This window comes from Sardina pilchardus, chromosome 2, assembly GCF_963854185.1.
Source record: "Sardina pilchardus chromosome 2, fSarPil1.1, whole genome shotgun sequence".
In the NCBI taxonomy this organism is placed as follows: domain Eukaryota; kingdom Metazoa; phylum Chordata; class Actinopteri; order Clupeiformes; family Clupeidae; genus Sardina; species Sardina pilchardus.
In genome coordinates, this window is record NC_084995.1 from 29,220,516 (window position 1) to 29,246,185 (window position 25,670).

The 25,670-nt window shown below is 44.4% G+C and overlaps 1 protein-coding gene across 1 annotated transcript; it reads left to right on the forward strand.

The window, feature by feature from the left end:
• Positions 1 to 2,613: 2,613 nt before the first annotated feature.
• Positions 2,614 to 23,941, forward strand: agtr1a (angiotensin II receptor, type 1a). The gene is made up of 2 exons (XM_062555723.1): positions 2,614 to 2,772; positions 20,699 to 23,941. The coding sequence occupies exon 2, from the start codon at positions 20,757 to 20,759 to the stop codon at positions 21,861 to 21,863; it is 1,107 nt and encodes a 368-aa protein (XP_062411707.1). The 5' UTR covers positions 2,614 to 2,772; positions 20,699 to 20,756; the 3' UTR covers positions 21,864 to 23,941.
• The last annotated feature ends 1,729 nt before the right edge of the window (positions 23,942 to 25,670 follow it).

The window sequence follows — 25,670 nt, forward strand, 5'->3', positions numbered from 1 at the left end:
GTGTATAACGAGTGCATTCGAGTTGTCATACTGGTTATAAATAGAGTATATACCATCAACCTTATAGATGCTGTGTGTGTAATCAAATAAACCACGGTCTCGCCACAATCCCGAACCCTTCTGTGTCCCTGCCCTCACGTTCACAAGCGTTTGACACAATGCAGAGTAGCAGTGGAGGTGCTAGAAGTCGGTGGCGTGCGCGGATAGAGAGAGGGCTAGGCCTACATAAGCATTTTAAGTGAAAATAAAACAAAAAAACTTCCTGTAAGAATCAATATTGAATCGAAATATGTGTAATCCTACTTATTACACTAAATCGTTAACTTTTTCTGATATCAGAATATTTATTCAAACGTGTTTTATTGTTATTTATTCAAGAATGTGTTTATGGCTATTTTAACCTGCAAAAGTTATTGTTGCTCAAAACTTAGGCTATGTCTGTGCAGACGGGTAAAGATCAGCTTGTCTATGGTTTTATATTGAACTATTGGTCCATTTTACGTTATCAATCCTTATGAACTCCGAGAAAATGTTTTTGAGAGACTACTGGAATAATGCGTTCAACATGAGCTAAAGGCTACGAAGAGCGCTGTTCGCGCTAGAATCTTGCTAGGCTGACAATGAAATGACGCAATAATACATGCATTTTCTACGTACCTCGATATGATTACGTCACAATGGCGATGGGCTATAAATAGAGCTGCCAGACTTGTTGTTCCTCACTTCTTCTTGAAGATATGATGGAACACATCGAGAAAGATAACAGTGCTGGTGACAAGTCACCAGTTCCCGCGAGCAAATCGCCTAGCCCCCGCCTTTGTTGGGCCGAGACCCAGGAGTTCACCTCCCAGGCCTCCAGTCCAGTCCTTGAACCGAGGTCTGGTGAGGTAACCCCTGTTCTCCTCTTTATCAGTGAGGACGCCCTGATGCCAGAGGAGGTTGCCCAACCGGAGGCAGAGCAGGTGGAGGATGAGCCCCCTGCCAACAGCTCCTATGAGGCGACATCCCAAGTCCTGCAGGATGACAATGACGACGTCTTGGTGGATGATGTCTGTCTCACTGAGGCTCAGACATCAGACCACGCTGTGGAGCAGCGAGCATCTCCCCAGCAGTCATCCTCTGAGGCTTCTTTGGCTGTTGACACCGCTGCCCTTCCTCAAGCCACCCAGGGTCTGCTGACCCCGGCACTTGATGTGGAGGACTCTGCCTGTGGCCTCACTGTGCAGACGGATGTCACAACAGGTGATCAGTCCCTATTGTTAAGCATAAGCTTTAACTACGGCATCCAGCTGGTGCATGAGGAGACAATGTCCTTCACTTTCGATGCCCCTGACACACCTGACAGCCTCACTGTGCCTGAGACTCCCACTTCCCTGGGAAGGACCGAGGCAACCTCCGTGCCATTCTGGAGAAGGGTCTGGCGCAGGTTCAGATGTGCGAGGAGGACGGCCCCCACCACTACACAGGACTGCCCAGCTGTTCAGGAGGAGTCCACCACCTGCCTTCCCCTCAGACAGATGCTGAGGAGCTTTCTTAAAAGAAGCTAAATAAACTCAGTTCTGCTGAAAACACCCTTAATGTTCAGAGTCAGTGTCGTCATTTTAATGTATTAAGATAGATAGTGTAAGATAGTCAGATCTACAAAACATATCAAAATAAAAATATATATATGAAAATACTCGGATAATCATCCTATTGGGTGATTCTTCCTTCAATGTTCCTTTGAGCACTATGGGAATGCAAGTTGTTGTTTCAGACCTCCAATTGATTTTCTAGAGAAATGTTCTCTTTACACAGATGGGGAAAAGGTTCACTGTCTTTTTCAGTAGTGTTATGTCCTGACTCCTGGCAAATATCCTAGTAGCATATCGGCCCAAACCGCATCTGTTGGAGACATGGTCCATGAAAGATTTTTGGAAGAGCTAATGTATATGAGTGTGGTTTTCAACTTTAAACAAATCTTTTCACACAACATAACAACTAGTTGCAAGTGCTGCTAATTAATTTAGCTTTGATGGATACACCAATATGACCTCCGCTCAGTCTTGCAGGTTCTCTCAGCAAAAATAAATCATTTGTCAATTTGTTTCCACCTCCTACTCCATCACCTACTGCCACCTTTATGTGTGTACATGAGTGTGTGCATGTGTGCACTTGCTCAAATTATTGGAGCTGCCTTCCGATTGAAATCAGAGACAGCACCAGCTATCTATCATTTAAAACCAAACTTAAGAGATGGATTAAAAACAATCACAACTGCACTCATTTATAGCTGTTATAGTTTAGCTCAGGCACTGCCCTTCTTTGTATCTATTCCATCTTTCTTTTTTCTCTCCTAATTTGCTCTCTATCTTTCCTATATTCTTTTTTATTAATTCAATGTAATAACTCTGGCACGTTTAGATTTTGAGTGTCAACAAAGAATGCTAATTGATCTGCATTGTCCCTTATAAATGAACAAACAAATACATAAATAAATAAATAAATAGCATGTGTTCAAATACTTATGGAGGTAACTGTACATCTGGCATGTTTTAGCAAAGGCTGTGGGAAAACATTATTTTGAGAGCTGATTTTGGATGGTGGAATTCCTTCCTTTGATTGGCAGGCAGGATCAGTGTTTCTACACTTTCCCAAAGAAAGAAAGGGGGACGCTATAGCACAACTGCCCCGTGCCCATGGGGACCCGGGTTGGAGTCCGGACAATTTCCCCATCCCACCCCACCCCACCTCTCTCCCACTGACTTCACTCTCTTCACTATCGGATTAAAGGTAAAAAAAAGCCCCCCAATATACAGTATATATATATATATATATATATATATAAAACACACACACACACACACACACACACACACACACACACACACACATACATATATATATATATATGTGGCGCCCCTAAGTAGGTGACCACAGGTGTGTTTTATATTTGTTCATTTACTGTATTTATATTTACCTTATTCACTTAGAACGGCACTATGCCTAGCAGGACTTTTATTTTTATACTATAGAACTTTCAATGAGTGATGCAGACTGACGTTCCACCTGGGGTTGTTTTGAGTGGTGGACCCCCGCGGTCACTTCAGAAGCAACTTCGTGACTAAACACTAACATCGGTGTCTGTCTGCTCCTCATTTCTTTTCTCCTGTCTTACAGGTTAGTGCCGGGTAAACTGTCCTTCTTTGTTGTTGATTGTCAGCTCTGTATTGATGTTTGTCTGACAACCTATTTTTATGTAAATTGAAACGTCATAACATTAGTTTTACATTTAAATGTATGAGATCGCTAGCTGAGGTAAACTTTCAGTTACCGTCTCGCGAGCTAGCTCTGGCGGCAAAGAGAAGTAGCCTACAGTAGACGTTAGCCGCCGTCTTTTAGCTAACTGGCTCATAGGAATAGTATTGAGTCATGTATTTGACAGTTAGCCTTGCATAGTAAGTTAGCACACTCGGTTTTTCAAGATTGCTATCTTACGATGTTTAGTGAGCACATTTAAAGTTGACACACACTGGTTTTCATGATTGCTATCTTACGATGTTTAGTAAGCACATTTAAAGTTGACACACACTGGTTTTCAAGATTGCTATCTTGCGATGTTTAACGAGCACATTTAAAGCTGACACACACTGGTTTTTATATACTACGATAATCTAGTTCATTGAGTATTTGTGTTATGAGACACGGGATAATAAACAAGAGTATAACATTTTGACAAAGGTTTAAAGATACGGTTATATGAGTGAATACACGGTTTTAAAGAAACAGCAATTTTGTTAATGTTAAAGATGCACTGATTTGAACATATAAGCTACAGTTTAATGATTATAGATATTGATAACTTGATTTAATGATTTATTCGAATTACATGAATGTTTAATATAGTCCTGAATACTGGAGTGAATGACATTTGATTTGAATGTGAGTGGGTTACATGTAGCCTAGTATTTAGCACTGAGTGCCTTAATGAGAAACGGTTTTGTCGGTGTATGTTCAGTATGGATAGTGTCAGTGGTCTGCCAGGCAGCTACACATACAGTTTCCATTTAAAGTAATGGTATAGCCATTTAATATTGCACAGTTCAAGCAAAGTAGCCTTTTATTCATTGATGTAAACATGATTAGTATTGTAAAAGTAATTTAACTTGTGGTATTTTATCAGTATTGATATGGATGTTAGTTATGGGTGAATGTAATGTAATGTATGAATGGATCTGTATTTGTATTGACATGTCACACCATAATACGCTTGTATTGGGGCTTTATAAGAGTCATTGAGGATTCAAAGTATATTTTATTGATTGATTGTTATTTAATAAAGCAGAAGCAACTTCGTGACTAAACACTAACATCGGTGTCTGTCTGCTCCTCATTTCTTTTCTCCTGTCTTACAGGAATATTTATTATTTGTTGCCACGGTCCTGACCGGGACTTGTAACAAATTCTTGGGGGCTCGTCCGGGATTGGCGCCACCTGCTGGAGGATGCCAGTCCAGTGATCCATGAACCTGTGGACCAGACGGTGACGTACCATCAGTGCCAAGAGGGACCTGACGAATCCAAGGCGTCTGACTGCTGCCAGAGCGAGGGAGTTCGAGGGCCGAGGGCATCTGACGGGTTACCATGGCGAACAGCGAGACGAAGGAGTTGGTGTGGACCATCAAGAAGGGACTATTCCAGCTCTCATCTGATGAACTGTACCAGCTCGCGACCAGTATTTCACCACTGCTTGACCAGGATTCAGCTAAGTTGCACCAACATGATGATGAGGGTTGCATTGAGTATTTGTGCTCTTATATGGACAGTGCTTTGTTGGATCTTGAGGATGAGGGCATGTCTCAGCTGCTCTTGCTAAGAGACAGGGTGAATGATTTGCTGAGTAAGAGTGGGTGTCATACTGAGGGTGGTGGGGATGTTAATGTTTGTCTTGAGAATGCTGTGTCTCTTTTACCATCCAGTGTTCACCAGCACACACCAACTTCAGACACAGAGTCACTTTTACAACCCAGTTCCCACCACACTCATGCAAACAACATCAGCCACACACACACTTCAAACACCAACACTGTTTATGAGACAAGTACACTTGAGTCTCAGATAGATAAGCTAGTCTCAATGCACAACGAGCTCAAGCTAAAGCAGCGTAGTGCTCAACCCACAACCCACACCCACATGGCCAGCTCACAACCCACTGCCCCTGACTGTCACCAGTCTTGCCTCACATCACCACACTCATACACTCCTCATGCCACTAACACCACTGAAAGCATGATAGCTCTTAGAGATCTTCCCCTCCTACACAGAAAAGAGTTCAAGATCCATGGTGGTCAGATTGGCGATAATACGTCAGACATCAGCTACAACAACATCAGCAAACAGATCGATGAAGGGCTGAAAGATAACCACACTGAGGGCGAAATCACCAGAGCAGTGCTGCGGATCATCAAGCCTGGCAACTTTAAAGAGATGCTCGCTAGCAAAGAGGACATGACGGTAGGTGAACTCAAGAGCTTTCTTCAGTCACACCTTGGGGAGAAAAGTAGCACTGAACTCTTCCAGGAACTCATGACTGCGAAACAGCACGAACAGGAAACTCCGCAACAGTTCCTATATAGAATGATGGGCCTGAAGCAGAGTGTCATGTTCACGTCTAGACGGTGTGGCGCAGACATCAAGTACGAGGCACAGACAGCACAGAACGTGTTCCTCCACACTGTTTACCAGGGCTTGAATGAAAAGCATGATGATGTCCGGCGGGAGTTAAGACCCCTTCTCTCAGATCTTGCAATCACTGATGAGGCACTCCTTAGGCAGGTGACCAAGACGACCAGCGAGGAGAGCGAGAGAAAACGACGCCTGGGGCGCAGCACTCGCCCAAAACCAGCTCATGCCCATAGTGGAGAAGCCAACATCAGTGAGGTAAGCAGAGGCAAGACCAGCACTGACATCAGCGCCAAAGATGAGCTCATTCATCAGTTGAGTGCTCAAGTTCAGGCCCTGACTCAGGTGGTGAGCTCCCTCCAGTCCAATGCCACCCCCTCAGTGAAGTCAACAAGCCCTGAGCCTCGATCCCACTGTAACTGCCAATGCTCCAACAAGCAAAACAGGCTGATAAGGAAAGAGAGAGTCCGTGGCTGCCCCAGCTGCATCTCAGGAGGCCGGACTGACTGCAACCACTGCTTCGTCTGTGGGGAAGAGGGACACCGTGCTGTGGGATGCCTGAAAAGGACCAAGCCGTCGGGAAACGCGCCCCGGTCATGGCAAAGGGACAACCTGTGACCGGCAGCAGTATCCAGTCCCACCACGATACTCACCTACCAGCTCAGACCGTCAACAGCCTCACCGTCCCTCCTCAGCGTTTACATGGTCCAGAGTCAACATCACAGAGAGTGGCCAAGCTCATTGGAGAGAAATGCACACTGAAATGCCATCTAAGTGGATACACAGTCACTGTTCTTCTGGACTCCGGCGCTCAGGTCAGCATCATCGACCGTTCCTGGAAACAGAAGTTCCTACCTGAACAGCAAGTACGTCCTCTCAGTGAGCTGATGGGAGACAGGGAACTTGATCTCACAGCTGCCAATGGAGAGCCAATACCATACGATGGATGGGTTGAACTTACCTTCAACTTGCCTGGCAATGAAGATCCAAGCCTCGCCATCCGAGTGCCCTTCCTGGTCAGCCGTGTGAGCCTTGCACGACCAATACTGGGCTTCAATGTCATCCAAGAGCTCATCCTTGGTCGTGAAGGTGGAGTTGAGGTTGTCGCCGTCATCGCTCAGCTGCTGAGAAATGCCATGGAGGTGGGAGAAGAGCAAGCAGAGGCCATTGTGACTGTTGTGCAGACCCGAGAGCATGTACATGGTAATGCACTGGTGAGGGTTGGTCGGCGTGACTTTGCCGTCCACCCAGGCCGTGTTGCCCGTGTCAGATGTAGGGTGCCTGTAGAATTCTCTTCACCTGTGGCGCTGTTTGAGGTCAACCACTCTGACTCAAGACTTGAGCAGCTAGACCTGGGTGACGGCCTGGTTGAAGTCCACCACACCAGACATCCATATGTCGACATCCCTGTGTGCAATCACACCCAGCACAGCATCTCGCTGAGCCGCTTCACAGTGCTTGGCAGCATCCAGTCCATCTGCAAGGTGGTGGAGACAGACCAGACCAACAACATCCAGGTCAATAGTGTCAACTCACCTGTCTCTGTTCCTGCTCCTGTGGAGGTTGTTAACAGCCAAGGAGAGCCCACGTCCCAGCTGTGGCATCCTCCTGTGGAGATAAGTCATCTGACTGAAGAACAACAAGTCAAAGTAAGAGAAATGCTCTATGAGGAGTCCAATGCCTTTGCACGGGATGACGGTGACATCGGCTGCATCCCAAGCCTCCAAATGAGCATAAATCTGAAAGACGACATCCCAGTCCAAAGATCTTATGCAGCTGTTCCCAAACCCCTCTACCAAGAAGTAAAAGAGTACATCCAAGACTTGCTTGCCAAGAAGTGGATCGTCAAATCAAAGTCCCCATACTCTGCTCCTGTCGTCTGTGTCCGCAAGAAAGATGGAACCTTGAGGCTGTGCATTGACTACAGGCTGTTGAACCAAAAGACCGTTCCAGACAGACATCCCCTTCCGCGCATTCAAGATCTGATTAACACACTTGGCGGATACAGCTGGTTCTCCCTCTTGGACCAGGGGAAAGCCTACCATCAAGGTTTCATTGCAGAGGGGTCACGGCACATGACTGCGTTCATCACTCCATGGGGCTTGTATGAATGGGTGCGTATCCCATTTGGGCTTTCTAACGCCCCAGCTGCATTTCAGAGGAGCATGGAGGAAATGCTCAGCTCTCTGCGCGATGAGTGTTGTATCCCTTACCTTGATGACGTCCTCTGTTATGCCAAGACTTTTGAAAATCACGTCCAGGTACTGAGACACATCCTTCAGGCCCTGCAACGCCATGGTGTCAAGCTCAGGGCAGCGAAGTGTGAGCTCTTCCAGAGAGAGGTTCGCTACGTTGGAAGGCTGGTGTCTGCAGAGGGAGTCCGAATAGACCCCAAGGATCTGGAGGCCGTCCAGGCACTGAGAAGCAAGACCCCCAGCACTGTTGGTGAAGTCCGTAAGCTGCTGGGATTCCTCAGTTACTACCGGACGTACATCCAGGATTTTTCCAGAGTTGCAAAACCGATGTATGAGCTGTTGCAAGCCTCACACTCTGTTCCTGTCGTGCCTCAGCCCAAGACAAAGAAGGGGAAAAGAGCACAGCTGCCATCCAGGACACCAGTGCAATGGAGAGCAGAGCACCAGAGAGCATTGGATCAGCTGATAGACATCCTGTTGAACCCACCAGTGCTTGCCTACCCCGACTTTGAGCTCCCTTATGTGTTGCACACAGATGCCTCAGAGCAAGGACTTGGTGCCGTGCTATACCAGCGTCAGGGAGGGAAGCTCAGAGTCATCGCCTATGGGTCCAGGACTCTGACGCCAGCCGAGCGCAATTACCACCTCCACTCAGGCAAGCTCGAGTTTTTAGCGCTAAAATGGGCCATAAGTGAAAAGTTCGGAGACTACCTTTACTATGCATCCCACTTCACTGTCTACACGGACAACAACCCGTTGACTTATGTGTTGAGCACAGCTAAGTTGAACGCTGTTGGTCACAGGTGGGTGGGTGAGCTTGCTGACTTTCAGTTTGACGTGAGGTACCGGCCAGGAAAAGTGAACATTGACGCGGACACCTTGTCAAGGCTGCCTGTGGACATTGACCGCTATGTTCACTCCTGTACGGAAGAGTTATCCAGAGACACCGTTCTGGCAACATGGGATGGCAGTAGAGCTGCGAGGCAAAAGGATGTGGCTTATGTTGCTGCCCTCAACCTCTCACAAGGTCCACCTTCACAACCACCTGGCCTGCTCCCAATCATCGGTCATGATGAACTCATGAAAAACCAGAGAGATGACCCTGCCATCAGTCAAGTCATCAGACTGAAAGAGGCTGGCGCCACACTTACCAGTGATGTGCGACAACAAGTAAGTGGCCTTGCCAAGCGATTTCTGCATGAGTGGGAGAAGCTTCACCTTAAAGATGGTCTGCTGTATAGGAACACAAGTCAGAGAAGCCAACTTGTCCTGCCTGAACAGTATCGATCCATGGTCCTGAAGCACCTCCATGACGACATGGGTCACCTGGGGACTGAGAGAGTTCTAGGCCTGGTCAGAGATCGCTTTTACTGGCCCTACCTGAAGCGGGATGTGGAGGCCTATGTTACCAGAAAGTGCCCCTGTATCAAACAGAAGAAGCCAGTCTCACACATCAGAGCACCAATGGGGAGCATCACCACCAACTCACCGTTAGAGCTTGTCTCCATTGACTACGTGCATCTCGAATCTAGCAAGGGAGGCTTTGAGTACATCCTGGTGGTTGTAGACCATTTCACCAGGTTTGCTCAAGCCTATGCCACCAAGAACAAGTCTGGGAAGACTGCTGCAGAGAAGATCTTCGAGGACTTCATTCCACGGTTTGGCTACCCCTGGAAACTCCATCATGACCAGGGGCGGGAGTTTGAGAACAACCTGTTCAGAACCCTGAGGCACCTGACTGGAATGGGCCATTCAAGAACCACCCCTTACCATCCTCAAGGAAATCCTGCAGAGAGGTTTAACCGCACCTTGCTCCAGATGCTCAGAACCCTGGAGGAGAAAGAAAAGGAGAGATGGAGAGAACACCTGCCACAAGTCATCCACGCATACAATTGCACCAGGCATGAGGCAACCGGGTTTTCCCCCTTCTTCCTGATGTATGGCCGTCACCCACGTCTGCCCGTGGACATGATCTTTGGCCTGATGGCTGACGATGAAGCTGAGTCTCCCAGAGGCTATGCGGAAAAATGGGCCGCTAGGATGAAGGAGGCGTACAGACTTGCCTCAGAGAACAGTCAACAGTCCAGCTCCAGGGGGAAGAAGTATTATGACCGTCACTTGAAGGGTGTCATACTTGAACCAGGTGACCGTGTGCTGGTGCGTAATATGAGAGACAGAGAGGGCCCAGGCAAGCTGAAATCGTACTGGGAACAGACCGTGTATGTCGTCAAAGAGAGAATTGCAGAGGGTCCTGTCTACAAAGTGGCCCCGGAAACAGGTGGAGGACGAGTACGCACTCTACACCGCAACCTGCTCCATTTGGTCAACGACTTACCTGTGGAACCACCCCAGCAATCTCAGCAGCCACCCCCTGAAAGACAAAGAGCCTCCTTACCTGGTTCACCCATACAACAGCCGCAGCGCAAAGCCAGGAATGGTCAATCGGAGAGACAGAGGGACTGGAACCCCAGCAGTGACTCCTCTGATGATGACGATGAGCCACGATACTGGTTGAGGATACCAACTCGAACAGAGCCTGGGAACAGCCAAGTCCAGCCAACCTGTGAGCTTCAGAGAAATCCCAGTCAGGCGGTGTCCCCGGAGCAATCCGACAGCCGATGGCCTGAGCCTGAAAGGGAGGACCGGTGGAGTGAGCGTTTCGCCGCAAGGAGGGAGAACGTGCCTGCGGTGGACAGTAGCACTGAGCACAGACCACACGAGGAGGACTTCTTGCCTGCTGACCCGATGCCTGCAGCCTGGGAACCGGAAGATATGCAGGATGGACCAGTAATCCCGCAAGCCATCAGTGAGCAGCCTCATTATGAGCCTAGTCCGCCTCAAGTCCGAAGATCCACACGGGAAAGAAGGCCTACTCAGACCCTGATGTACCATTCCTTAGGCCAGCCCTCTTACCAAGCCTCAGCCAACTGCAACACAGTAGGCGCCTTTGGTCCACCACCAGTGCCACCATGGGAAGTGCAGCCATACCCTCTGACTTTACACACACCATTCCTGACATTAGCATACCCCACACCTTACCCAATCCTAGCTTACCCTCCAACCATGTCCTACACCCCACCAATGTTAGGGTACTAAATGGCCCACACCCATGCACACACACATAATACACACACACACACACACACACACACACTCTAACGTATCTACTTACCTGCATACTTGCCTCGGGTATTGGTACACACACACACAAACTCTCTCACACACACACTAACATACTTACCTGCATACTTACCTTGAGTCACACACCTGTTTCTTTGAGTGAGTCTTAGAGTGTCGGGAGCCACTTTTGTTGTTGGGAAGCGTGTGGCGCCCCTAAGTAGGTGACCACAGGTGTGTTTTATATTTGTTCATTTACTGTATTTATATTTACCTTATTCACTTAGAACGGCACTATGCCTAGCAGGACTTTTATTTTTATACTATAGAACTTTCAATGAGTGATGCAGACTGACGTTCCACCTGGGGTTGTTTTGAGTGGTGGACCCCCGCGGTCACTTCAGAAGCAACTTCGTGACTAAACACTAACATCGGTGTCTGTCTGCTCCTCATTTCTTTTCTCCTGTCTTACAGGTTAGTGCCGGGTAAACTGTCCTTCTTTGTTGTTGATTGTCAGCTCTGTATTGATGTTTGTCTGACAACCTATTTTTATGTAAATTGAAACGTCATAACATTAGTTTTACATTTAAATGTATGAGATCGCTAGCTGAGGTAAACTTTCAGTTACCGTCTCGCGAGCTAGCTCTGGCGGCAAAGAGAAGTAGCCTACAGTAGACGTTAGCCGCCGTCTTTTAGCTAACTGGCTCATAGGAATAGTATTGAGTCATGTATTTGACAGTTAGCCTTGCATAGTAAGTTAGCACACTCGGTTTTTCAAGATTGCTATCTTACGATGTTTAGTGAGCACATTTAAAGTTGACACACACTGGTTTTCATGATTGCTATCTTACGATGTTTAGTAAGCACATTTAAAGTTGACACACACTGGTTTTCAAGATTGCTATCTTGCGATGTTTAACGAGTGTGGCGCCCCTAAGTAGGTGACCACAGGTGTGTTTTATATTTGTTCATTTACTGTATTTATATTTACCTTATTCACTTAGAACGGCACTATGCCTAGCAGGACTTTTATTTTTATACTATAGAACTTTCAATGAGTGATGCAGACTGACGTTCCACCTGGGGTTGTTTTGAGTGGTGGACCCCCGCGGTCACTTCAGAAGCAACTTCGTGACTAAACACTAACATCGGTGTCTGTCTGCTCCTCATTTCTTTTCTCCTGTCTTACAGGTTAGTGCCGGGTAAACTGTCCTTCTTTGTTGTTGATTGTCAGCTCTGTATTGATGTTTGTCTGACAACCTATTTTTATGTAAATTGAAACGTCATAACATTAGTTTTACATTTAAATGTATGAGATCGCTAGCTGAGGTAAACTTTCAGTTACCGTCTCGCGAGCTAGCTCTGGCGGCAAAGAGAAGTAGCCTACAGTAGACGTTAGCCGCCGTCTTTTAGCTAACTGGCTCATAGGAATAGTATTGAGTCATGTATTTGACAGTTAGCCTTGCATAGTAAGTTAGCACACTCGGTTTTTCAAGATTGCTATCTTACGATGTTTAGTGAGCACATTTAAAGTTGACACACACTGGTTTTCATGATTGCTATCTTACGATGTTTAGTAAGCACATTTAAAGTTGACACACACTGGTTTTCAAGATTGCTATCTTGCGATGTTTAACGAGCACATTTAAAGCTGACACACACTGGTTTTTATATACTACGATAATCTAGTTCATTGAGTATTTGTGTTATGAGACACGGGATAATAAACAAGAGTATAACATTTTGACAAAGGTTTAAAGATACGGTTATATGAGTGAATACACGGTTTTAAAGAAACAGCAATTTTGTTAATGTTAAAGATGCACTGATTTGAACATATAAGCTACAGTTTAATGATTATAGATATTGATAACTTGATTTAATGATTTATTCGAATTACATGAATGTTTAATATAGTCCTGAATACTGGAGTGAATGACATTTGATTTGAATGTGAGTGGGTTACATGTAGCCTAGTATTTAGCACTGAGTGCCTTAATGAGAAACGGTTTTGTCGGTGTATGTTCAGTATGGATAGTGTCAGTGGTCTGCCAGGCAGCTACACATACAGTTTCCATTTAAAGTAATGGTATAGCCATTTAATATTGCACAGTTCAAGCAAAGTAGCCTTTTATTCATTGATGTAAACATGATTAGTATTGTAAAAGTAATTTAACTTGTGGTATTTTATCAGTATTGATATGGATGTTAGTTATGGGTGAATGTAATGTAATGTATGAATGGATCTGTATTTGTATTGACATGTCACACCATAATACGCTTGTATTGGGGCTTTATAAGAGTCATTGAGGATTCAAAGTATATTTTATTGATTGATTGTTATTTAATAAAGCAGAAGCAACTTCGTGACTAAACACTAACATCGGTGTCTGTCTGCTCCTCATTTCTTTTCTCCTGTCTTACAGGAATATTTATTATTTGTTGCCACGGTCCTGACCGGGACTTGTAACATATATATATATATATATATATATATATATATATAACATGGCTGAGGACTGAGATGCAGTACTCATGTTGTATGGATTTATGGAATTAGGGACAAACCAATCTCTAAAATACAAATAAAACCAGTTTTAATTCATGAAAATGGGCTATGTGTAGTATCAGAAAAGCTTTTCTTTAAACCGTTCACTAGTTCTTGTGAAATTATAAATGAAATTCCAGACACTACATTTGATGCCTGTGATTTTGTTGGCCAGTGGATGGCGCAAGCGATTCTTATGAATGATCAGCACACGCAGGCACTGGGACCGGGGGAGACGAGCGTGTAATTATATATGACCGTGTCATATAGTTATTATCCTAATGTGTACAGTATATCACCTCAGCTGGTAACTTCAGATGCATACTAGACGTCATCAGAAACACAACATCTCAGTTGGCAATTATAAAGTTCTTCACCACAGTATGGTCTTGAAACTGCCACAGTCTGAGCTGGACAAAGTAGGACGAGTGGGTCTGTTTTCTACAATGAAAGCCATTATAGTCATAATACGGCTGTAGAACCATAAGTTATCTATACAGTATTAATAGTGGGGCCTTGTCTGAAGATACAGGCTGTCTTTTCCACCATTAGTGTGTCCATTACGTGAGCTAATGCAGTCAAATTCAGGGTTGATGCATTTTCCTTCAAGGTAATTGGCAGTGCCTACGTGATGCAAACAATTTTTTTCTCATCAGTGTCCAGTGTCTTGTGTCACTCCCAGAAGCCTCCCTAAATGCAATAGGGTGTCGTTATGTCACGTTACTGCTATCTACCTCCACCAGCACAGGCAGACGACAGCAGGGGCAGTGTCTTTGCTCTTGTCTGCTTGTTACTTGCCACTGATACAAACATTACAGACAGGGCATCCTCTGAGATTTGCATACAGTCTTAAAGTGTTTGTGTGTGTGTGTGTGTGTGTGTCAACACATTCAACAGGCATGCACATAAAATGAAATGAGGGCCTAAGTGGGTGTGCAGATTATATTTTAGGAGACTGTTGCACGTGTAATGTTTGGACGCAGGCCTGGCCAAACAACAAAGGATAATAAATCTGATGTCATTATTGGCATGAGGTGGTAGTAGGGGGAGAAGAGCTGCGCTTTTGCATGCGGGTACAGTAAGCCCAGCACTGATGTCAGTGGAGGTGTAGTGAGAACACTCTTCCATTCCCACAGTCCTGTTCAAGAGGCGTGTGAGAAAAACTTGCTATGTAATGTCATAAAATAAACACCAAACTCCAGGGAAGTGAGCATACACTAACGTTAATGCAATGTGAAAACATTGCCTTATCGCCCAGAGAATTCTATTGCATATGATTTGTGTTCCCATTGGACGACCACTGTGGATTTCAAAGGAGTGTGTCGACTTTGGGAGGTTTGACTTTTCTTTAGTGTGCTGGTCAGTGAGGTCTCTCAGGAAGTGGTCTAGATAGCATGAGTGGTAGCGTAGTGGTTAAAGAGCTGGCCTAGCATGTAGTAGCCAGAAAAGATGTGGGTTTGATTCCCGGCTTCCATGGTTGTGCCCTTGAAGGCTCTTAACCCCGAGTTGCTCAAGGCTCAATGGCCCTTCTAATGTAATACATATGCCAGTTGCTTTGGATTGAAAGCGTCTGCTAAGACAAATAACTAGGAGACTGGACATCTCATAGTATGTGAAAGCCAGTATGTCGGTTCTCAGTAAGCTTAAATATCAGACTTGCAGATAATTAATCATTGTTAATTTGGTCAGAACACAAAGTGCAAAGTATAAAGTCTATCAGCTAATTTAGTGACTACGCAAAATCTGCGAAAAAAAATTTGCGAATTCAAATATCATGAGCACAATCGCAAATGCAAACAGGTTATTATTTTAGATATGAGTTTAATGGGCTACTGCTCTCCCTTCCACGCCCTTGACCTAGATAGCACACAGCTACCCTGTGGTGCTGTATACTCTGTATTAAACTATCTATCCACATTCCATATGAAACCAAAGCGCTGCATATATTATATGTACAGTATATTAAATTGTGTGAACAGTCCCGAGCAGTTTGCAGTATGCAGTAACCTCTTCAAAATCATGCAGAACAGCATGCACTTCTATTTACAAAACTAGATACCACCCTCTATCAGCTACTGGGTGTATGTGTGTGTGTGTGTGTGTGTGTGTGTGTGTGTGTGTGTGTGTGTGAGAGAGAGAGAGAGAGACAGAGAGGAGGTGGGGGGCTCTGCTCCTTGTCTGACAGCAGGCCTAAGTGATGACTTCAGGGCAGATTACAGAGTACATCCATCAGAATCAAACACTTGGCAGGATTAACACAGTCTCTTTACGTATAATGCACAAAGAGTTCAGCCTTTTATATCACAGGGGCTATGTTCAAAGGGAACTTTTAGTTAGAGTAAGCACTCCGTCTTGACAGTGGACAAGAGCACTGGCTTCAATAGCAACAGGTAAAGTGCCCCTATAAGTGACCAACAGAGTCAGGATTTATTTCAGAACACTTTAAGGGTTATTTGATCATTTTATATGTTTAGATTACTCTTCAAACTGATCTCTAATGTTGTTTTTAACTCAAAGAACCTTTTGCCTTATGTAATCCTGCCATTTTCAAATCACATGTTGTATTGACACTTGGAAGACTAAAAATGAACCAAAACCTTCTCTGCAATCTATTTCTCAGAGAGGCAGGGGAGGGGTCTCAATGCTGGCCTCAAATCAAAGCATCGCCACAGAGTCAGTGGTCTCTCTTATCGATCAAATGGAAAATGACTAAAAATAAACGTTGGCTATCTCAATTCCATCCTATTTCTGTGGCTTGCGGAGAAAGAGACATGTTTGTGCACTGGAGAACAGTAAAATAAATAAATAAATGTTGGACTGCGTGTGAATGTGAGCTGGGTCTCAGCGGGCGGCTGGTAGTGTGTGTCCTGCTGGTCAGGTTGGGGGTCCGGGCTGCTCCGCTCCGTCGGGGACTACACCATGGGAATGGCTGTGCTGAGGTCTGGAGCGCGGCCCCGAGAGGCCCCTTCAGACTGGAGGGCGCTGGGAGGGGGCAGACGGGTGTGTATTCCTACCCCCCCACACAGTTTAGCTACCTGTGGTCATCAGATTTATGTAACGTCATAAAATCTGCACATTTGGGGTCTGGGAGACAGATTATCACCATTTGTTCTGAATCAAACCAGAAAGCCAGTTGACCCAGTAGTTTTTCTGTATATCATTCTTAAGTGACAGCAGCGAGGCTTGTATTCACTTGTGTCTGTGTGAACATCGGGATGAAATGCAGATTGCTTTGCCTTGATTTGCCTTTCCTGATTTCTGCAGTCAGCACTGGCCCTTCCGTTCCACCTCGATGACTGACTTTAGGCGAACTTTGCAAAAGGTGTCAGTCAGATCTAAAGTGCAACAAATGGCCTTAATAATGTTCCAGCCTTAACGATGTCGATCGCAGGTTGCAGGCATCATCAGTATCAACACTCACACCCAGAGGGCCACATTACCTTTTTGCCAAGGAATCATTCAATTACCGTTCTGTTGATGCCACGAGCAGTGATGCGGTTAGCGTGAAACATATGCCTGGAATTGCTCCCGCTCACTCTTCCGATCAGTGCCCTGTGAACCTATATGTGTAGCAGCAGTTACGGTTTCAATATTGAACACGAAATGTACCACATTGTCCACATTTGGGCCAATGCTGAGCGATGAGTGTTCAGAACATAAGTAGCATACTGTACATATACGTATGAGTTGCATAGGGACATTTCATTGGATGATGGGCTAATTGTGCTTGACGTCTTGCATGACTCCCTTCTCCCATTCTCATTCTCATGTGTCTCTTGGGACAAACAAAAAGGCGCTCTTGCCTACAGTTATTTATTTTTGCCCTGACACTGCTAACTCCTCCTGTGATTTACAATAGCTGGAATTAAAGGCTGAAATCTCCCACGGCCGGATATGCCTCTTTCATACAAAACTCCCCATGTACAGGGAAATGGAGTTGATATAAATAGGATGTTAGATATTATGCTGGATAACATAATTACTGGACAATGGAGAATGAACAATGTCCCAAGTGTGAAGAACAAATCTATAGTTATATTAGCAGCATAGCTAGCAAACAGATTTATCAAACTACATTTTTATTTGACACCTATGTACAGTTAATTGTGGAATGATGAAGATCTCTCTCAATTTATTTATACATTAAGACAGCAATATGCAACAATTTGTCACTTTTAGAAACATTAAAGCAACAAGTATCACATAAAAGTGAATTTTGATATATGGTCATGAGCAGAGACATGCTGCAGACAATTCACTGGTTCAGTTTCAATCACTGAGCTGAACTGTGCTGTGGTTGGGTGGTGTGTGTAAGGTTTCTTTTTTGCATACGCCATGGATATAGATGGCTTAGTGCTGCTTTAACTTCCATGGCGTGCCGGCCAGCAAAGCTCTTCCAATAGCACAGCTGCTTGGCCCATTAAAGCATGATCTCTTCGTCCTCTTGCTCCTTGCGCTTTAAACAACACATCAGCAATACAAATGTACTGTCTCGGAAGATGAAAGGAAAGTGCTTTCTTGTCTCATTAAGGGAAATTATATATATATAGAGAGAAGGGCATCCACATATTAAAGCTATCAGAAAGTAAGTACTTATGTTGCTCATGCAGAGAGGTTAGAGGCCTAGTCCAGGGCTGACTGACTAAGACTAAATGAATGCTGTTGTGTAGAATTTCTGCTAGAATGTGTATCATGGCATCGCTCATGTTCTCACGGTGTACAGGACATGTCAAAACTGTTTGCTTCCTGCGCCAAGAGCACTCACTGAATCACAGGGGACAGGCAAGCCATCCCAGACCGTCTGCCTGGGATCCTAAAGTGGCAGTAGCTGGCATGTTTACCAGAAACGCCATGTTTTTGTTAGTAACATAATAAACTGAGTCATCTATGGCACTAGACAACGTCAGGGACGGGTAACGGAATCCGCGTCACACAACCGGATTGCGTCATCCCTTCACACAGCAGTATTGACTGACTCACTATAGGCTATAGTGAAATGTTTACTAGCCCTTCAGACATCAGCTAATGTACAACTGAGCTACTTCTGGTCTATGTCCACGAGCACCATGTCCATAGCTATACTGTATGTGAAACAAGGCCAGTGACCTGCAGATCGTAACTGATGTCCAGTAACTCTCACTTTCCTTGCACTCATGTTCCTTGTTAGCGTAGATATACCCATGCTGCCTTGCACGCCATATTGAGATGTGGTGGCATTATCCAGGCTAGTTCCTTGTTGTCTCTATGAAATTACATAAAACTTGCATATACAATAGCAGAAAATCATAGTAATAATAATGATAATAACTACACTTAGCAATTCCACGTTTTACATCAAAGTAGTCATATTGTATGTCTGCTGTATGACAAATCATTATTTCCTTTGGGGAACAACTTTAGGAGAAAACCGGAATATAACGGGAATATAAACACATTGCTCTTCCAAGACAAAGTTGTCCAATCTTCCTTAATGCCTGCTCCCTGAAGGGTAACATTCGCATTGAGACTTTTTCTCACTTTTTCAGTCTCTGTTTACAATCTCCCTCTTCCCCATATCCTCTCTTCATGCTCTCTCTCTCTTTCTCTCTGTCTCTTTCTCTCTCTCTCTCTCTCTCACTCTCTCACCCCCTCCGAGCTCTCTCCCACTGTCCTCTTGCTCCCTGGCTTTCCGTCCCCCCCCCCCCTCTCTCTCTCTCTCTCTCTCTCTCTTTCTTTCTCTCTCTCTCTCTCTCTCACCCCCTCTGACTCTCAGTAGATTTGGCCAATCACCTCAGTCCTCACCCCCCTCCGTGGGGCCTCAAGCGTATAAGAGTGGTATGATGGGAGCTTGTAGTCAAGAGGATGCAGTTGGACAGCAGAGCTGACAGATATGCACTTCACCAGTGAAGTCAAGTTCAAGTACATTAGTAGGTCATTAGTCAAACATCATTGGCACTGAATAGCAGGGGTTTGAGGCGTGTTTTGAACTGAAGGCAAAGTTGACACTGAATATTTGGTATCACTTGATTCGTGGGAACTACTCCGAAAATGGGAGGAGAGATTATCTGAGATCAAGTAAATAATGTCTGTGTTTGGTACCTGCTTGGTTTGGGCGGAACAATCTCTGCGCATATACAGCCTATTTGGGATTCCTTGTCACAGCACCCTGCATTTGTGAGCGGTGTCGCTGCCAGTTTTCAAGGTAAGGACTCCCTGTGGTTTCTTAATAGAATTATCACTGTTTTTGTGGCTTTAAATGTTTTGTCAGTTTTGTCAGTTTTACTTGCATGTGTATTCTGACAACTGCTTCAAAACTGTCCTTAGAGAAATTTCCTTAGAGTGTTATTCATTTTAAAACAACTGATGAGGGAAAAGTCTGGATAGATAATCTGACAATGTGATTTATTTACTAATTAAGTCAACAATTTTCTGTGCCTTATGATTTTTAAGAACAGATATGAATTAACCAGATTGAACCTGTTTGAACCAGATTCAGTCAACCGTGTTTCTCCGGACTGTCCAGCAGATTTATGGCAGTTGTAGTAAATATTGTGATATGGTTGGCCTGGGTTTTTTGTTAAAATCATTATGGTAGAGGAAACTCTTTGTTTAGGTCACTATCAGAATCTGCCTCCTCTCAACACTAACGCGACAGCAACAGCCTTGTGTGTGCGCTTTGTCTGGGAGAGTGTCAGTGAAATTTTAACCTGACCTGAGAGTAATATCCTCCAAAAAGGCTTCTGTCCTGTTCAATCAGGTCACTGCAAATTCTGTAGTACCACATGAAGTGACTGAGAATTATATTAGAGATCTATAGTCAAACAAGCTTTAGCTGTCAAGCTTTAGCTAAACATATTAATTGATCTTCAAAACAACCGTGCAGTCTCTGGAGACTGAGGCAAGACAAGTAGAATATCTTCTGATTCTGAAGCTACTTCAAGAAGGCTGAACTCCAAGACAAACAGTAGCAGTAAGAGGGTTGTAATGAAAGAACAACTCACTTCATGCCTGAACCTCCTGTACTTCATTCGGTTTCTGAAGGCATTCATAGAATCATTTTATTGATATTGCAAACGTAGAATAACTTCAATATCCAATATGGGATTGGTTAGATATGTGCAATCTGTCCTTGATTGATATCTGTCTTCTGACGTCAGTAGTTTTCAGATCTGCAGCATGATTATTTGTCTTCCTCACAGGAAGCTAGTTGGCTCAACCTTCTCCTAAGTCTTACTGGTCCAAGGGTCTGCGCCCAAGATGGAGAACTCTACAAAAGGAGAAAACTCAAACGAAGTCACGCTCATCTGCAACATGACAGGCACTCACGACTTCATTTCCACGTTCATCCCCGTCGTGTACAGCTGTAACTTTGTCATCGGCATAGTGGGCAACAGCATGGTGGTGGCGGTCATCCACTACTACATGAAGATGAAGACGGTGGCGAACATCTTTGTGCTGAACCTGGCCGTGTCCGACCTCACCTTCCTCATCACTCTGCCCATGTGGGCCACGGTCACGGCCATGGGCTACCACTGGCCCTTCGGCAGCTTCCTGTGCAAGGCCACGGCCGCGCTGGTGCTCTTCAACCTCTACACCAGCGTCTTCTTCCTCACGGCGCTCAGCGTCGACCGCTACCTGGCCATCGTGCGGCCGGTGGAGTCGCGCCGCTACCGCACCTCGCGCTACGCCCGGCTCACCTGCATCCTGGTGTGGACGGTGTCGCTGGTGCTCAGCCTGCCCACCGCCCTCACGCGCAGCACCGTGCCCATCCGGGGCACCAACATCACCGTCTGCGGCATCCGCGGCGACGACTCCAGCCGCTGGCTGGTGCCCCTCAGCCTGATGAAGGGCGTCCTGGGCTTCCTCGTGCCGCTCGGCGTCATCCTCACCTTCTACTGCCTGATTGGACGAGCGCTGCAGGGGCCGAAGGTCAGCCTCCAGGGGAGCAACCGTTGCCAGAGCGACGAGGTGCTGCACATGCTGGCGGCGGCCGTGATGGCCTTCTTCCTGTGCTGGGCGCCGCACCAGGCCTTCAACCTGCTGTACATGCTGGTGCAGGTGGAGGTGATCACCGACTGCCACGCGCTGGACCTCATCGACACGGCCATGCCGTTCACCGTCTGCATGGCCTACTTCAACACCTGCGTCAACCCCATCCTGTACGGCTTCGTGGGCAAGAACTTCCGGCGGAGCCTGCTGCGGCTGCTGAGGTGCGCCCGGGCCGTGCCGGCGTCCGCCCAGTCCCACCCCAGCCTGTCCACCAAGATGAGCACCCTGTCCTACCGCGCCTCCGACAGCCTGCTCCTCACAGCTGCCAAAACATCCTCCCTGTCTCGAAATGAGCACTGCGCGGAGAAGAAATAACAGGCTGAAGGAAAAACAAGCGCCATACTGCGCTAAGGCAGAGCCCTCCACTTGAAAAACAATGTTGTTGCTTCACATCTCTCACACTGTTGTTCTGGTGCACTAAAAGACATTTAAGGACTGCAGAAAGAGACAGATATGCATATTATGTATGTAAGATATGTTTTACTAGTAAAAAAGGCACTGAAAATATTTTACAACTGAAAAAAATAACAATGTAAAAGTGTGATGAGTCTTATGTCCAGATGTTTAAAAGTAACTGCTGTAGTATCTTCAAGTTCCTTCTGTGATTGTGAACAATTTACATGATCTTTTCTTTTGATTTGATTTTGAAGAGAAAAAGTTAACTGTCAGAAATGACCAATTAAGATGAAGATAGGGAATTAAATTACTCCAGCTTGCTCAGGGCTGGAATTTTCACTGCGTCCACGACAATGAAAATCGGAGGTTCACAGGCTACTGTGGCCTTGGTGCCCCCTTCTTTCAATATTCTGCTTTGCGTCCGAATAGCGATTATAATTTGTAGCCTATGGCCCGTCAAAAATAATCTCAGCATTCACATTGTGAATTAATGTAGTCTTTGATGCAGTGAGAAAGTGACAGCACACAGCAAGAAAAGTCCAACATTCAGCAGCCAGAAGATAAGGCAAGAAATAGATATTAGGTACTGTACAGAAGCTTTAGGAAGCAGTAGTCTAATGCCAGCTGGCATGAATCCATTCCTCTATGTTGCTGTAGTGAAGCAATGTTTTCTGTGACTGAATGTGTTGTTGATACGTTAGCATTCACTTTTCTGATTCTCTCACATTAATCTGTGTGTGTCCAAATTCCCATTCTTCTCTGTTGAACTACAAGTAGCCTCGCCTACTCATCACATGGGCATCACATGTAGGCCTATCACATGTATCACATCACACGTAAGAGCTTTTTCTAAGTTTTTAAACGATGTTACCCGCTAGTTGCTGTACGAGAAAAGTAGGCCTAACTTTAATTTAATCATATTATTCTGCACACAGTTCTGCGCCTACCTCCCCAATTCATCTCGGTGGAATATTGCACAAACTTTTCACTCAACACATGTCAAACTATATATCAATCTTATGTAGCCTGCAATAATTAACTTTGGCCTTGGTGCCATGACGTGCGGCCTTTGCACCTGAGCAGGCCTTGCCCGTAAAATTATGAAATTCCAGGCCTGATCATGTGACAACTTACTGCTGCAAAGTATTCATGACATTGAGTATTAATTAATGATATTGCTGGCAGTCTGCTTTGCAATTCAACGTAATTCAACAATGTCCAAACAAAATTAAGCATTCATTGTCAGGGTTGTTTCATATAAGTTTTTTTAAAATGCAACATCATTGGGTGCAGCTCTGTCAGATGATTTAACTCTGTATGTTGACAACTCAGACAACTTCTGCTAAACAGTCAGGAAGTGATGATATTTGGGGCTGATCAACCACAATGCTCAATATTACTCCACAATGAGTTCATATTGTTTTTGGTGTTTTCAAACAACAAGCATTGATGTTCAGCCATGCAACTATCTTAAAACATAAAGCCTCCATGACTATGTGTGTATATGCATTCTGTAGTATTCTCTTCTCTGCATCTGGGGGAAACCTGCACTATAGACCGATTCAGTCTTTGCATAAGTTGAGAGTAGTTGTCACAGCCCCCACTTTACTGCTTTTGTAGTACATGCAAGTGACAAATATGTTTCTTGAGTCTGAATTTATAGCAATCCATCCAATCTCTTCATGTTCTAGACACACCATTACAGACGTTTCCTTTCTAAAACATCCATAACAAAACAAACATTCAAACCAGTCAGCCTCCACCCCCAACTCCGTTTGGCCAATGATGAGAAGTGTGTGTTTAAGTAAAGGCACAGATTGGACTGTTTTCAGATTTTACTGATTAAGTCAATTTGATGTGTTGATGTGTGACAAAATGATTGCTGTGTGCTTTAATCAATCTTTGATTGATTGTTTATCAGGTACAAATGTTAAAGCTGACAGTCCAATTAGTAACTCATATTTAAATTAATCAAAGCTGATTGTGCTAAAATAACAAAGGTCAAGTGTTGTAATAAAATGTTTTATTCTCAAATAGGCCATGATTGTTTAATAGGTCTGTTTGTTTAAAAGCATTTAGAGATGTGTCAAAATTAAAATACCCGTTTGGCTTGACAACACTAAAAAATCATATTCAAAATGGTAAGCAGACTTGCCTATCCAACCTTGAAGGTGAATTCAGAAGTGTTGCATTTTTCTGAAAGTCAGTCATTGTCAGAGCCATCATATTCTAGCACTTTTTGAACAGCAGACGTTGAGCAAAGTGCTCTACAATTAAACAAGTGATGTACAAAAAAAGGCAAGAACAAATGTATCAAAAGAATTAATAGTGTGAGTTAATAATGATTGATTAAATAATTAAATAGAATTCTACTTTATTATTTATCACATTATCAGTGTTTTTTTTTTTTACTCTAATATAACAGCTTCAATGTTATTTCGATGGTAAATTAACTTGTAATAGGAAGAACTGTGCATCTCCCACAGCCAGCAACTTGCGCCTCCAACCTACTGTAGGAAATCATATAATCTTGTCAGTCAACATGGCTCTTCAGCAATGATCTTTGCCGGTTTGTAAACAAATCCACAGGTAAGGATTGGAGCTGATTTGTCCTAATTATGCATAGCATGTGGAATAGGCAAAGCCAAAGCCATTTTCCAGTTTGTGATTACAAGTGATTGTTTTACTTTTAGACTGTTTGTGTCTCCCACTCTAATCTGGTTAACACTCCAGTTTTTAGATCTTCAGTTTCACCTTCTCATTCATCTTCTGGTGCACATGCTCAACTCGTGTAAAGAAGGTCAGCAGGCTATTGCTTGCTATAATAAATAGCTAAACTTTTAATAATTTACGTGTAGTTAAAATTAAGAGAAAGTCTCCTTTGAGGACCTGATAATCACTCACATGAAACCAAAGACGGTTTCAGAAAACACTCAAGCTTGTTGCCTTCTAGAGAAGGAGAACTTGCAGAGAAACAAACATTCTGTTTGAGGTAATCTCACTAGCAGAATAAACCTAAGAAAATGTCTGAATATTTTCCCACAAAGTTTTAGAGGAAAAGCAAACAAAGGATAGGATGTTTTGTTGTCTACACAATCTGATAAAGTACTGAATTCGACAAAGAAGTTTTCATTATCATGAACAGCATTTTTTTTAGATGGCACTCTTTCATTGACAAAATCGGCCCTCTTTTTGAAGGATTATTGTTGTCCTATCTCCATTTAGGGTAAAATCTTCCTTTTGGGGGAGCACACAATAATGAAAATAATTGATAACTCGCCTCAAATTACACGAAATGAACGGTACTTTTGAAGAGTTTTGAAAATGTAAGAAGTAGAAAGTACAGATAAAATAGTGAAAATAGGGTTGTAAAGGGAAACAAAGAACAATACAAGAAATACTAAAGTACAGAAATATGAAAATGCTACTTAAATAGCCTATTTGTGCTTAACTTCCCACCAGAAGTATAGGCCGATGAGGCCTTGGTGCACCGCGCCAATGAGAATGACCCTATTCAGAGCAGTCGATATGGAGGGTAGCATTTCTGGCACTTGCCCAAAATCTAGATGCCCTGGTCGTCACTGGCAACATTCAATTTCATTGTTAGATGCAGATCAGATTTATTACCGCTGGGGGGCAGTTTACAATGCGTTTGAGAGAAAGAAGATGTGCGCATAGAACGTTTCCCAAAGTGTTTTCCCCCTAACACCAAATCTAAAGAGCAGG

Excerpts from the sequence above, each read along its gene's own strand:
- agtr1a (XM_062555723.1), top strand. The coding sequence starts at position 20,757 with ATGGAGAACTCTACAAAAGGAGAAAACTCAAACGAAGTCACGCTCATC.